We start from the raw sequence: 14,257 nt of genomic DNA on the forward strand, positions 1-14,257 counted from the left end.
GCAGCTCGGTGTTATGGCCAGGACGGCGAGTAAGGTCACTGTGAGGAATGGCAGCTGTAACGTGCTCCGTTGCTCCACGAGGATCTTCCTGAGCAGCCTGATTTTCTGAATTTCTCATTTCAAGTATCTTAACACACAAAGAGAGACAGTTTAAATGTAATTACATAAATAGAAGAAGTTCTCAAAATTGATAAACAAGAATTCCATTAAACATAGGAATGAGGAATTCACAGGGTCACTGTGAGGAATGGCAGCTGTAACGTGCTCCGTTGCTCCACGAGGATCTTCCTGAGCAGCCTGATTTTCTGAATTTCTCATTTCAAGTATCTTAACACACAAAGAGAGACAGTTTAAATGTAATTACATAAATAGAAGAAGTTCTCAAAATTGATAAACAAGAATTCCATTAAACATAGGAATGAGGAATTCACAGCTGTAAAAGTGTACATGTGTATGCAGTTTTGACCATGGAAAAGTACAAAGAAAAATAATTTAATTGTTGTTACTACTCAGATCCTTGAAAGAACTCCTATGCCAAAAAATACATAAATTCTTGTAAAACTAGTAAGTGATAAATTACAAATTTTAAAGAAAAACCAAACACTTTGTATCTAACAATAAATCTCATCATGTAATTCTCAGTGTTTTCAAGACTGCCTTACAGTTGAGAGACATACTGTTATTTCAAGAAAGAAAACCGGCAAGTCTAAAAATACTTAAGAGAAAACTCAGTTCTCTGCAATGCGTAACCCTCACTGTAACACAGGCTGGCTGCCCAGTTCCTTGCACTTATTATTACACATACTTTGAATTCCCTGACTAACTTCAACAGTAGGACAGAGATTTCAGAAAGAGTTAAGTTCTGACCATTTCATTAAAGTAGGCAAATTTGGAAAGGGAAGCCACACAGTAAAAAACAGATCCCACAAAAAAAGGAGGCAAAACCTCAGAGTTCACAACCCATTAAGATGCAAATCCATAGGCAACCAGTTATTCATTAGTGCTTAAGGTAAAAAGACAAAGTAACAAAACAGCAGATGCATGCATGCTTTAAGACAATACTTACAAACTTAAAGATGATGACAACAAGAAAGCAACCAGAAAGAAAAAAAGATTCATATGGAAAAAGACTAATTTATGATGACCTGAACACTGAACAGAAAGTCTTACCATGCTCCTGAACAGGTGCCAGTCACCAAAATTCATATTCATTTCTTTTTTCAGTTCATCAATGTTGCACTGAGCCAAGACACGGCCATTTATATTTGCCTAAAACAATAAAACTAAATAATGTAAATTATGGATACAAGACTCATGGCATGGCAGTAACAGACTAAAAAGATAGAGGTAAAGCTGGATGCAGACTACTAGTGAAATTTCCCAAAGTCACTCTTAAGTCCACTTCTATGTAATAACCATGTGTTTTTATAGAAGTATATTTAGTGACGGTTGCTGATGAACGAGAAACACCTGTGTGTCATGGAAAAAAATGGAAATATTAAACCCATTAAAAATGTGTATATGAAAGGCAATATGATTGTATTCTATAAACCGACATAAGGAAACAACACATAAGTGGTGGAAAATTTCAGGAACAATAAGCCACATTAATCTGCTTAAATTGCTCCAACTCAGAACACAAATGACACCCAAGCATTTGAAGATAATCAGACAAAGAAGTCCCAGGCAGCGTCTGACCCCTGGCTTGAGGCATCTAAGATCAAGTACTACCTCCATTAAGTTCCCTCTCTGCATAAAACAGGCTTACATTCCTCCCATCATTAGAAATATGTTGGGACAGAAGATTAGACTTCCTTCTAATGTTCATCATCAATCAGAGATAAACAAGAAGTGCTTAAACAACATCTATATTCTAGAAAGATGAGTCCTTACATTCAGAATGTTTATACAGCGCTTAACTTCCAAAAGCACCAAATTCAACACAGAACCATTTTCATTACATAACAATGAGAAGTATTTCTCTTTATACCATGTATCAGTGTATGGACAGAATGTAAAAGAGGAACCATGTCTTAGGAGAGCTGCCAGAAAACAGAAGACCCAAGTTCAGACCACTGCTTATACTGAGGGATCTCCATGGTTTTGTTCCCATATCCCAGCAGATGGTCTTAGTCAAACCAGGAAAAAGACCAGGCTGAGCCATTTTCATTCTTCTTTGATATCCCTTCTAAGAAAAGCAAGAATATAAATAAGAGGAATCTCATTAGAGATAACTGATGAGCACATTCTTTTTGCACTCTGGAGCAACAGAAGCAACTGAAATATTTTGCAGCTTCACTTAATGACCTGCAATCTAACGTCCTACATCTTGTTTTAAGTAACTTCACTGAAGCTTCCTATGATAAACCTGTCTCTTAATCCTTGAATCAACATCCTTCCTGTATTATTCAAGATACGATAGGTTCCAGGACAAAGCGAGCTCAGCAAAAACACTGACTAATGACAACCTTCATATTTTCCCCTTCTTTCTTTGTAAAATAGCACACAGAACAGTGAAAAAAAAGTTAAAGAGCAAAAAAAATTTCTGCATTAATGTATCTTTCACAGAAAAGAGGAGAGGCAGAAAAACATACAGTGACCTTCTTCCGAAGCAAATAGATGTGGACTGTGATAAAGAAATGGAACCATCTTCACCACTCATTTACAACAGGAGAGATGTGCCAATTTTTCACAGAGAAAAAAGAAAGGGATATTGCTACCTAGATATAGAATACATTTGCAACACTTTTTATTTATTTATTACACATGGCAATTTTGAAAACATTTTTCTTGCTTTTCTCAGAATAACCAGTCTCACCAGCATTTATATTTCTGACTGTTTGTCCTTTCCAACAGAGCACATTTTCTCTGAAAATTAAATAGCTGTATTAAAATGTCCTCCAAACTTGTCATGCACAGAACTCAGGATGTTACTTTAACATATGATGTATTTAAATACACATTTTCAAGAAAAGAGGCAACTAAATATTTCCCACTCCTTGTGTATTTCCATGTTTAGGAACTAAATACATTAATGAAATTCAGCTGATACCTTTTTTATAGTTGCAGAATACTGAGGTAGCATGCTCTGGTCCAGACCATCTATCTGCTTTAGCTTCTCACAGACAGCTTCCACACTCATTGTGCTCAGAGATACATGCAATACTCCTGCAGCTGACCCTGTGCCTGCTCCTGCTCCCTGCAAGTGAGAAAATGTCCACATAAGACTTGTTCAAATATTCAGTACACCCGGAAGTTCACAATACACACTAATACAAATCAAACTGTGTTCAACTACATTTTAAAATTAAGAGATGAGAATAAGATTGCACAGGCATTTTTAATTACTATAATTCTATATACTGGAGAACAGTCATTATATGTATTTATAGGAGAAAAAAACCAGCATCTTGAGTCCTGCCTTTATGACAAATTACATAATTTTAAGAAAAGAAACATAAAAATCAGAAATATTAAGTACGAGTCAATCAATTTGCAATGCAGTTTCACCCACAAGTTTTCCCCTAACTTTAGTTGTTAGTTTGGTTTTGGGATGTTTGAGTTTTTTCTCAAATAATGCAGATACAACCTAGATTTTTCTGTCTTAAAAACTGCTGCTTTATTATCAGACAAAGATGACCTAAAACTCAAAGATACTCAAAACAAAGATAACTCCTCAACTACTTGGATTAAATGGGTAATTTTAACAGTATCTGTTCATTTTCCAGAGGTTCCTTCAGCTCTATTTATGCAAGATCAGCTAAGGGGCTGTGTACCATAGCACAGAAACAGCAGCACTGCAAATGCTCTACAAGATACTACGAGGATGCTTGATGTACCTCAAACTTAGGCATGATTGAGGTAGAAATTATTTATAATTCAGCTCTGTAACACAAAAGTTGTCCCGTTAATGTTGCCAGCTTCTGGGAATTTCAAAGGAAGGGTGGAAAACTAAAAGAAACGTATCTGCAGGTAGACAGTATATTAAGGTGGGTTCTTAAAAAAACCACGTTTCCCCTGGATGGGAACCTGTGCACAGTAACATCAGTGATTCCAAATTCCTAAAAGCAAAATCAGAATCAGTTCTATCAGTTAGAAAATATTTGTATGCTCTCCACCTGTGAGGGAGGTTGCATCCTCCCTTTTTTCTGAACATGAAGTTTTGGGTTCAGCATTGTAGACTGTGCACCAAACAGCTCATTTTGGGAGCATGCAAAAGAGCTTCTAAAGCATCAGAGGTCATCATTGCATGCATAAACCCTGAGATGTAAAAGTGCATTTTGACTATCCAGAGTTCAGCTAATCAAGTTTTATTATATTCCTCAAATTACCAATGAAGGCTGGTTTTAGAGTTGCAATATTGTCCCCCATTTTTATTTAATTATGTCTAAATTGTTTAATATTTCAGAATTAATATAAATTACTAGATCCCAATATATTGCTTATGAAAACCAAGGGTTATCACAGAGAATGCCATTAACCTTATCTGAATTATCTAAACCAGGATATTTACAAAGAATTTATTCAACTAGTCATTCCAAGACAGCAATCCAAAACCCCATTATCTACTACCTCAGAGTTATTTCTGACTTATTATCAAAGATATCCTGATCTGGGGAGCTAGGCACACTCCCCACCCAAGCCACTCTGAGTTTCAAAGTTTAGATGATATTACATGTAATTACCTCAAAGTTTTCCACCAGATGTCCTTGAAATGGACTTTAAACTGTGTAACTATCAGCTTCATTCAGGAACACTACGGGGGGTTGTGGGGAATTTGAACCTTTTGAACACACTTGCCTGGAAATAGCTGGGGCACTAATTTTTGTTTCTCTAACCATTCATAATTCTTTTAATGTTATGTAAACTGGATAATAAATAAACAAAAGATATATCTCATTTTCTGGGAAGGCAATCTACCCTAAATTATTGCATAAAAATTAAACATTTTAATTCCACTCCAGTCTAGGCCCTTAAACTAGTGCTTGGTATTCCTTTTGAGGACAAGACAGCTACTTTTCAGAATCTGCAATGTCTCCCTAATTAGGTGCCTACAATACCTAATTAGTTATCATAGAGGCATCTAAAGGACAAATTTCAGCTCTTAATTTAGTCTGATTTTTAGCACAACTAAAATCTGTATCACGTCAAGGATATAAGCCAATCATTAAAATGACGAAAATGACAGAATGAAGCTTCACCCATAATCTATTTATCATATACTTTTTTATGAACATATTTGATTTTCCTCTTTAAAAAATCACTGTGGGTTTTTCTTCAGAATACCAGCTTTATCCATTATTTCCTCATAAACACACTATTTACTATTGGCATGAGTTAGATAATATATCAACAAGGACAAGATACTAAGTTAATTAAAATCTTAATTATTTTTTGCTTATCAATTAAAATAAAAGGAACGGTTATAGCCAAATACATTGTGGCACTACTAAAATAAATGATCCCTAAGCAACATGTGTTAGCAATTGCCTTTTTTCTCAAAATCTATTAAAGACATTATCTATGATACATCCAGAAATAAATGAAGAAAAGTTTTAAACACTTCTAATTCAACAGATCAAAATATTTTTCTAACAATCAAGGGCAAGCCATTCTTTCTGCATGCATTAAGACTGAGTTTAGAAACATTGCTTTCAGTGTATAAAAAAGATATGTAAAAGCTGAAATATTTAGACTATTTTTTTTTAAGTGTGAACTGTTTGAAATAGATGCACATTAATCCAAATCATTCTTTATGAAAAGCACTCTCTGAAGAATAAGTAATGAAATAGCTTTAGGGATATTGTCATCATGTAAGTGAATTAAAACTGTACTTAAACTGACACATTTTTCAGCCTTAGTGGTTTTGTTAGAAATGCTTACAGAACATTAGTCTGAAAAGTATTTGCCATGCAAAAGCTAAAAGCAGTTTGTCAAAACAAACCTCAAGGCTAGTAATGAGCATTAGTTTACAGACAGCCCAGCATGAAGCACCAGTATGATAGCTTTTGGAATGACTCTGAAACAAGTGAATGAGAATTCACAGAAAGTAGCTGTACCTGTCTGATTTTGTCTAACCCAGACTTACACAGCTTTGAGAAAAGGACAAAACACAATTAAAAGAAACAACAGCTTCAAGTGACATCACAAAGGGCAAACATACAGAGAACACACTTTGAAGTAAACAGAGGAAATCAGGGTTAGGACAGACACAGGATATTTTCATAATGTGATGAAACTTTTAAAATAGGTCTTCAAAATATACATTTAGGATATGCTATACAAATACTATTTTCAAGAGCAGACTATTTTGTTTTGCATTTGCAAAAAAACCACTTGCTATATTTTGTTTTGCATAAGGTTTTATATTGTTTCTGACAGAAAATCCTCCTTTTGATGAAACATTCTCCTGCCATTTCAAGATCACATTATACCACTAATGTACCTCAAATAACTTTGCAAACTTCTACCTAAAGAAGCTTCTATCTAAACGTATCAAATCTGCCAACTCCCCTCACCCCCCGCCCCCGAAAAAGCCCCAAAAACAAACCAGCACCATCCACAGAATAGAAAAGTTATTTCTTATAAGCACAAATATTCAAAGCACAAAAAAGCTACACAAAAGCACTGAAAAATCCCTAAGAAAACTCCCATGCCATACATTCTCATTCATGCTCAAACTTTTGAAAAGCACTTCCAGTTTCTTAAGAAGTACCGTATGTTTATCTTTACTACGTGCTCTAGGCCACGTTAGTTCTCATTCAAAGCACACATACTACATCTTAAGGGATTATATATTCAGTGCAGTATGAAAAAATGTATTTAAACAAAGTAGTTATATTGGAACAAACTCCTTCCTAAGAAGTCAAAATTAACAATGCAAACTAAAGCACAAAACCAAGTTTATGACAGATAAGTGTTACCATCTCATGACTGATAACACTGCAACCCACCTACAAACTCTTCAAAAGGGCCCTCTAGAAGTTTTTTAAGTTATTCAGAAATAAGCATTTGTACAGTAAAACCAGTAGAAATGTCAAAGGCCAGCATCATAAGACCATTTTTATTAGTGATTCAAGCTGATAACCTAGAATTTGCAACACACCTTCATGCTGATACAATTAAATAGATGGCATTTGGTCAACTTACCAGTTCGACATCTACGTTTTGATCCATTCAGCAAAGAACAGTAAACAATGGTCTGAGATAGATGAGTTTTATCATCAGCAACACAATCTAAGTACAGAAGGTGGCTGAAGTAAAATTCTTGATACAGGATGACTATTCTCAATGAATTCCTGATTTCTACGAAGCTAACCTAGACTTATACAAATATTATGACACTAATGATGATGGTCTGAAATTTCAGAACTTGGTCACTCCAGCATCAGACTGACAACAACAGCAGACCCTTAACTAGATCACATAACAGCCTCCACACAACTCTGTCAACTCATGCAATAAGCAAAAATGATGATCTGTATGAAAAAAAATTATACTCCTGAGTAATCCTGTTTTTTCACCCTGTTATGACTCAAAACATTCAAAACAATGATTATTCTCTATTTTACACAGAAGTTGAAACATTTCTGGCTCCTTGCCAGTTTAGCATGAAAGACAATTTTGATTCTACATGCTCCTCTTGTTTTCAATCACTAAACCAATTACACATCTTTGTGTTCATTAACTACTTTGTGCAGTTTTTTAGTTCATTTAATTACTTTGCATGCACCAAACCATTTAATAAGTTGTATCATTTATACAGTAGCAACAACCCATCAATTAAGAGCTACCTAAATAGCTGGATGAAATTACTGTACCCATCATCTACAGATAATTGTGGCACATAACACAAATATAATATTGTTTCCTTCCATAGAAAATTCAATAAAGTTGACAAAAGAAGTGGGTTAAAGTACATGAAACCCTGATAAGACATCACATATCATATCCTGACTAACAACCTTCTTGTCAACTTCCCAAGAGACTTAAAAAAAAATTCAAAGTTTTAGATTTATACCATAGGTTAAATATTGCTAAGTCTTAGAAAAGTATAAGATCTGATATGCTGCACTACAGAGATTCACAATAAATTAAATTAAAAAACAGATCTAACAAAATCCTCCATTAGCATTATCTCAAAGAGAGTTTCTTTTTAATGTTTTAATTCCTGTATTTCCTTACTCAGAGGCAACAAGTTATTTAACTTACAGGAGTCTTTTAAATTGCTGTTCGAAGCTGCAGCCTAAATGTGCTTTAACATACACACTCAGAGCAGCAAGCAGAAGAGCAACCAGTTCCAGGTCTGCTGCTGGAATTCATTCACTACTTTGCCCCAAGACTAAATCCTATTTTCCACTTGTGTCCCTTCTCACTCTCATAGGGACACACACTCTTCAGCCATCATGCTAATACTTTTGAGAAAGTCCTTAATTCTCCTTGCACTGACAAATCTCAAAGGTCTGGCAAAAGAATGGGATACTGAGATAAGGAATCAAACACAAGGATGGCATCAGCATCTCCAAAGGAAAAATTACTCCAAAGTCATCCCTTCACACAAGGTAGCAAATGACATGGGAGAGGGAACTTTAGTGTATCTTTTCCATTGCACTGCACATAAGGGTTTCTCAGTGAAAGTTATGTACAGTTAAACACAGTTTAGAATCTGTGTGGGGTTTGATTTTTTTTCATTGCACAACAGTAGAAAGACATTTTTGCAATGATTTACTAGAAGAAAAAGTAAATGCAATCCAACTATTACTGTCAACAATGTCAACAATGACTGGCAGCAAATATTAAGAGAATCATGACAGTCACATTAACCTCTTTGTTTTGGTATAAATCATGATTACCATAATTAGAGTCAAAACACATACCACAAAGATGATATCTTTGTACAAATACTTAGGATAAAACAAAACAAGTCATGGAAAAGGTAGTTGTTAACATTCTGACTCAAGAATAAGCTTTTGACTTGCAATGTTTTATTTTTCCATTTCTATCAAAGTTGCCTTATACAGTGTTACCTGCAATAGCTTTATATCACCAACTAAAGAAGCAGGGGTTTGGGCAAGAGAGTTGACTGAAGCAGAAAAACACAATTACCTCTAAAACTTACACACTGAATGACCAGCTGTCATTCTACACTTTGTTTAGCTACCACGACACTTTACAGAAAGCTCACCACAGCTACTGAGAAAGGCAAGGAGAAAACTACAGGGGAAAATAAAGTACATCTTACAAGTGAAATATTAGCTCTTAAATTCATTCACGAACTACATTAGTTTTCAACTACTCTATTTGCCCACCAAAGCCACTGATGCAGTGTTAGTGAACTGCAGTTACGATTAATGCAGACTCATTACTGCTGAAAAAGCAATGAGATGCTAAAATTTCCACACCACATGACTACTCATTTACCATTGAGGGGTCTGTGGGTGAAGGAAGCCCCTCATCAGCATCTTCCTTGATAACATCCTAACAACAACAAAATATTATGGTTTGGGTAAAATGATCAAGGGCTCAACAAAAGTTATGAAGTAAACAGTGAATGAGAATGATCTCATAATAATACATAATTTGATAGAAACACATTTGTTTTCTTTAAGTGATTAAAGCTTTAACCACCTTTTAACAGCCTTGCACATTGTATCAATACCCTAGAATTAAAGTGACTGATAAGTGAGGCTTTACTTTTTTATCTTTCCTTAGTTCATAATTCCATTTGAACAGCCATCTGTCAGTAAAATAAATACTGTTAAACAGGAAATTTATTATTCTATAGGAAGCTAGAAAAGTCTGCTTGTTTTGCTCTTCTAATGGGTAAAGTTGAATTATATGTACTTGCAAAAGCTCTTAGGATAAAATGTATTTTGTTTTACTTAAATATTTAACACATTTCTTTTAACATTTTAATTTGACCTTTCAGTTTCTAGCATTGTTTACAACATTAAAGGATGCAATTCTATCTTCTCCAGATACAAAGAATTTGTGACATATTATTAAAATAAAATTGAACATAAGTTTACAAATAGCGCTTATTTTCTTATATCACTACATCTATTTTGGAACTATAGTACAGTTGGCATTTTCATTTCTATATTTTTTGCCAGTAGCACAGGTCATTCTCCTCTAACCTTTATACATGGATGCTAGAATTGGTTTTCCTCTGTAAGGAATTTCTAAAGTTAAAACAAAATACATTTACATTACATGTTAATAACACCTTTGCTTAAAATATTTATAATATAAAGCTTATACTTGTCTAACAGAGAATCATCATTAATAACCTTCATTTTCATTACTCACTGTATTTATTGTCTAGGTTAGTATTTGAATTACCCTTCAAAATACTTACTAGGCCATTGCTCTGATCTCTGGACAAACTCGTTTTTAGTGGTGGACGTGAGATGAGATGAGAACTGCCAGGGTAATACCTTGGCATGTAAAGATATGGGGCAAAGAATGGCTATGGGAAAAAAAAAGTGTAACAAAAAAGGGACAAACAATTACACAAATCAAAATGTAATAATAAAACAAAAATCATTACAACAAAACACATCCTCTAGTTGAGTTTCATAAAGTAAAAAAGAGCAATTACTAATAGCTTTCTTTACTTTTTGCATTGAACCATTGAACAGAATTCAATCAAAAGCTCTGGAGTGAGTTCTTCAAAATCCCTCAGGAACTGACCCTTTTTTTCCTCTGAGCCTCTGGGTGCTCTGGTACAGTTTTCTGGAGGAACAGAGTCAGAATGGTTTTGGTAACTACACTCTGACATCTGTTTTCAATATGGGATAAGTATAATTTAAGGATAATTCTTGCAATTTCACTCTCTGACCTTCTAAATTCAAAATCAGATGCTCAGTAAAACTTCGAATCATTCATAATAGCCAAGACAACTGTACCAAATAAACAAAAAGTGTGATACGTAACAGCATCACTATAACTTCCCATATTTGTGGCACCCAACCTGAGGGCTTCCACAAATGCTAGATTTTATAAATGTATGAACAGCAATATTTGAGCTTTGTTTTGTTGGAAATACATTAATGCATGTTGTTCAACACAAATACCAGTTTAAGGGACAGTGTTAATTTAAACTTTAGGAAAAGCAGAATTACAGTACTCATTGCTTTTAACTCACTACCCACTTCTTAATAAAACTCCCAAAATAAAAAAAAACCAACAACTAAAAACCAACAAAACACCATAAAAACCTAAAAGAAATCTCAAAACAATGGCTGTATTACTGATTTCTGATGTTTCTATATGTAGCGTTTTCAAAATTGTATTATCCAGATATTTCACAAGAGAACATATTATCTGATTTGTGTTTCTGCACATGACAAGATTCTGATTAGTCTACTACACGAAATTCAGTATAGAGTAAATAATTCTATGACTCAAGGGAGAATCCATGAGGAAGAAGTAAAATTGTTGAAATATTTCACTTTAGATTTGCCAATAAGGACTTAAAAACTTCTGTATTCAGAAGCTCTAAATGAACTGAGAAATTCGAGTTTAATTTCTGAGTATATCACTTATGTAGACAGCATATGCTAGACTTCAAGCACTTTATGGAAAATAAAAATGGCTCCATATTCTTAGCTGCTAGAGGTAGACTCTGAACACTTTCACACAATTACCACAAAAATTTCATATGCTCTTCCAACATGCGAAGTTACACAATAAGCATTGTAACCATTAGTCTAAATGGGAAAGCTTGGTTACCTAGCCTTTGCCCTGTATTATTTGGCTAGTATAAAATGATGCAGAAAAGTTCACTGAATTAAAACTATTCCACTGTCATAAGGCACATTCTAGAAATAATACGAACTTTTTTTTAAAAGAGAGATTAATTTCCAGAAAATACCACAGAATAATTTAATGCCTCAGTTTTCCACTAACAGCTTAAACTGTGTGGAAAACCCCCAAGCATGAAATGCTTTGCGATCAAACTGCATTCAAGTGCCCGGCTCTCACTGCAAAGCCTTTTCTCTGCAACACATAGGGAGCTTGCTGGTTGCATGACATCAAACTACAAAGCAATGGAAAAAATCTGCCCACTAAGGCAATTATCCCACAATTCTTTCATAATTTCTAATCAACCCCTGAGCCCATTTCAGCTACTCCACTGTTTCCCAACTGTGGGATTAATTCTCCATTACAGGCTAGGCCTTACAGACTCCACCTTCATTTGAAGTACAATACAGGTATCACAAAAACATGAGATCAATAGAAATATACATTGGGCATAAACCAGTGTAGAGTCTGCAGAGAGCATACAAAGCTCAATGGATGTAGCAAAACATCAATTTTTTCAAGATACCAAAGAATCTTCTCCTCTTTTGTCAAAAAAAAAGTATTCACATACCATAATTTCTTGTTTCCACCCAGGAAATCCCAATTAGACTTGCCTACTGCTCCGACCTTCCCTGTAAGAAACATCTCCACAATGATCCATGACAGCAGCAATTTTGAGAAGCTGAACCTGAATTCAGCTTTTAGCTAGGCCATTAGACAGTAAATGTCCAGCATAGCCCTATACTGAGAGCCTGAGTGCTAAATTGAAGAGCTTCTAAATGGGACCATAATCTTCCCTTTAAAGCTAACCAGAGGGAGAACTGGGTTTTAAACCAAAAATTAATAGATTACATCACTGGAAGCTCCAGATCCATAACACAGAAGTATCTAAAGAAAAAAGAAGAAACATACATATTTTTTTTAAAAAAAGTATTTCCTAAAAACAAACAGAGCATTTTCCCCAACAGCTCAAAGGTTTTGTTCTTAAGCATAAATGAATGCTTAAAGACAACAGGACAGGAACCATTTACTGGTCATAATACCCAGAATTTAGGGTGTTTTTGAATAAAATCCAGCCATTTCCACAGAAGTATTTGAATCCATTGTGTTTTGTCATACAAGTATCCAAGACTTCTCTTGGAAACTTCTCCTGGGGAGAGTCTATTCTTCAGTTGCTATTCTTTTTTGTGAACACCATTTTTACAAAAACCTGAGAAATAAAATGTGATTGAAAATGCTGAAGGAAACAGTTTTTCAGGATGAATTTTCTACTTTTAAAAGCGTCTCAGTATGTGGTGTCCATGACAGTACCTTTATGAGTCCAAAGTAATGAATACAGTTCTCTGACAGTATTTATTGACACACTAAAAACAATCACACTTTAGAAGGGCAGTATAAAATTCCAGAGAGAAAGGCCAAAATTGAAGTATTTTAGTCTTCAGCAGGCAAAAAAGTAAGCATGCTTGTAAGCCTTAACACAAATGAACAAATAAACTCATTGAATAAGAACAGCTTACGACTCACCAATAATTGTTTCTCTGATGCTTATTGGAGCAAAAAACCCCCATACAGGTTTCAACAGTTTATCACCCCTGACTTTAAACCTTGTCATGTACAGTAACACAAAACAGAGCAAAACAGACACAAAAACAGGGCTTCAAATGAAACACCTACTTGGACTAAGCTGAGTTAGTATCAGCACAAATATTCATGTGTCAAGCATTTATCAGTGTTGAACTACTTCAAAATATATGTTATTTTCCGTTATTTTCAACAAAACAGCATACTGACACTGTATTGGAGGTATACAAGAATAATTTTAAAATAGAAAACTTAAAAAGTTCTGGCTTACATATACATATTTTTGCCTTGGTTAACAAACACTGATTTAGGAATAACTCAATTTACATTTCACCTTCCTAGGTTATATGTTTATCTACAGTCAAATCTACTTAAAGCTGAGGCTATTTCCTGTATATAGAAGTAAGCTATGACTTATATCAGCTCTCTGAGGTTTTTTCATGATAGTACTGCAGAAAAAAAAAAAGTGAAAAATAAAGTTTAAAAATACTGAATACATCCCACAAAACCAAAAAGTTTAAACTCTATTTGACTATGCAGTAAAGCACTCCATTCAATTTTCACATGAGCCATTCCCAGGACTATGTTTTCCGAGGCCCACAAATAGTTCAAAAATGTATGTTTTATGCAATTCATGTTAATTCCTTTAAACTAGTACAACACCAGCTTAGGGAAAAGATCTCAAAATAACTTTAAAAACAGAGACAAAAGGGAAGACAGACATACATTCTTATAATGTAGCTCCCCACTTGAGTTTCTGTATGTTATACCAAAAGTCACCAAAAAAAGACAGGAGCCCTCCCAATGTGTGTGAGCATGTGAACAGCTGAGCAGTTTACCCAAAAGAAAAAAAAAAAAAAAAAAAAAAAAA

The 14,257-nt window shown here is 34.5% G+C and overlaps 1 protein-coding gene across 1 annotated transcript in view; it reads right to left on the bottom strand.

The window, feature by feature from the left end:
* The window catches only part of KIDINS220 (kinase D-interacting substrate 220kDa), a 75,356-nt gene that overhangs the window by 4,534 nt on the left and 56,565 nt on the right, over positions 1-14,257 (bottom strand). The window contains exons 25-30 of the mRNA XM_017744909.1: positions 10,358-10,468; positions 9,421-9,477; positions 3,053-3,199; positions 1,171-1,269; positions 235-327; positions 3-34 (exon numbers count right to left, since the gene is read on the bottom strand). Of these exons, the coding sequence (XP_017600398.1) occupies positions 3-34; positions 235-327; positions 1,171-1,269; positions 3,053-3,199; positions 9,421-9,477; positions 10,358-10,468 (539 nt within the window). The remainder of the gene's footprint in view (positions 1-2; positions 35-234; positions 328-1,170; positions 1,270-3,052; positions 3,200-9,420; positions 9,478-10,357; positions 10,469-14,257) is intronic.

This window comes from Corvus brachyrhynchos, unplaced genomic scaffold (assembly GCF_000691975.1).
Source record: "Corvus brachyrhynchos isolate BGI_N302 unplaced genomic scaffold, ASM69197v1 scaffold116, whole genome shotgun sequence".
NCBI classification, from domain to species: domain Eukaryota; kingdom Metazoa; phylum Chordata; class Aves; order Passeriformes; family Corvidae; genus Corvus; species Corvus brachyrhynchos.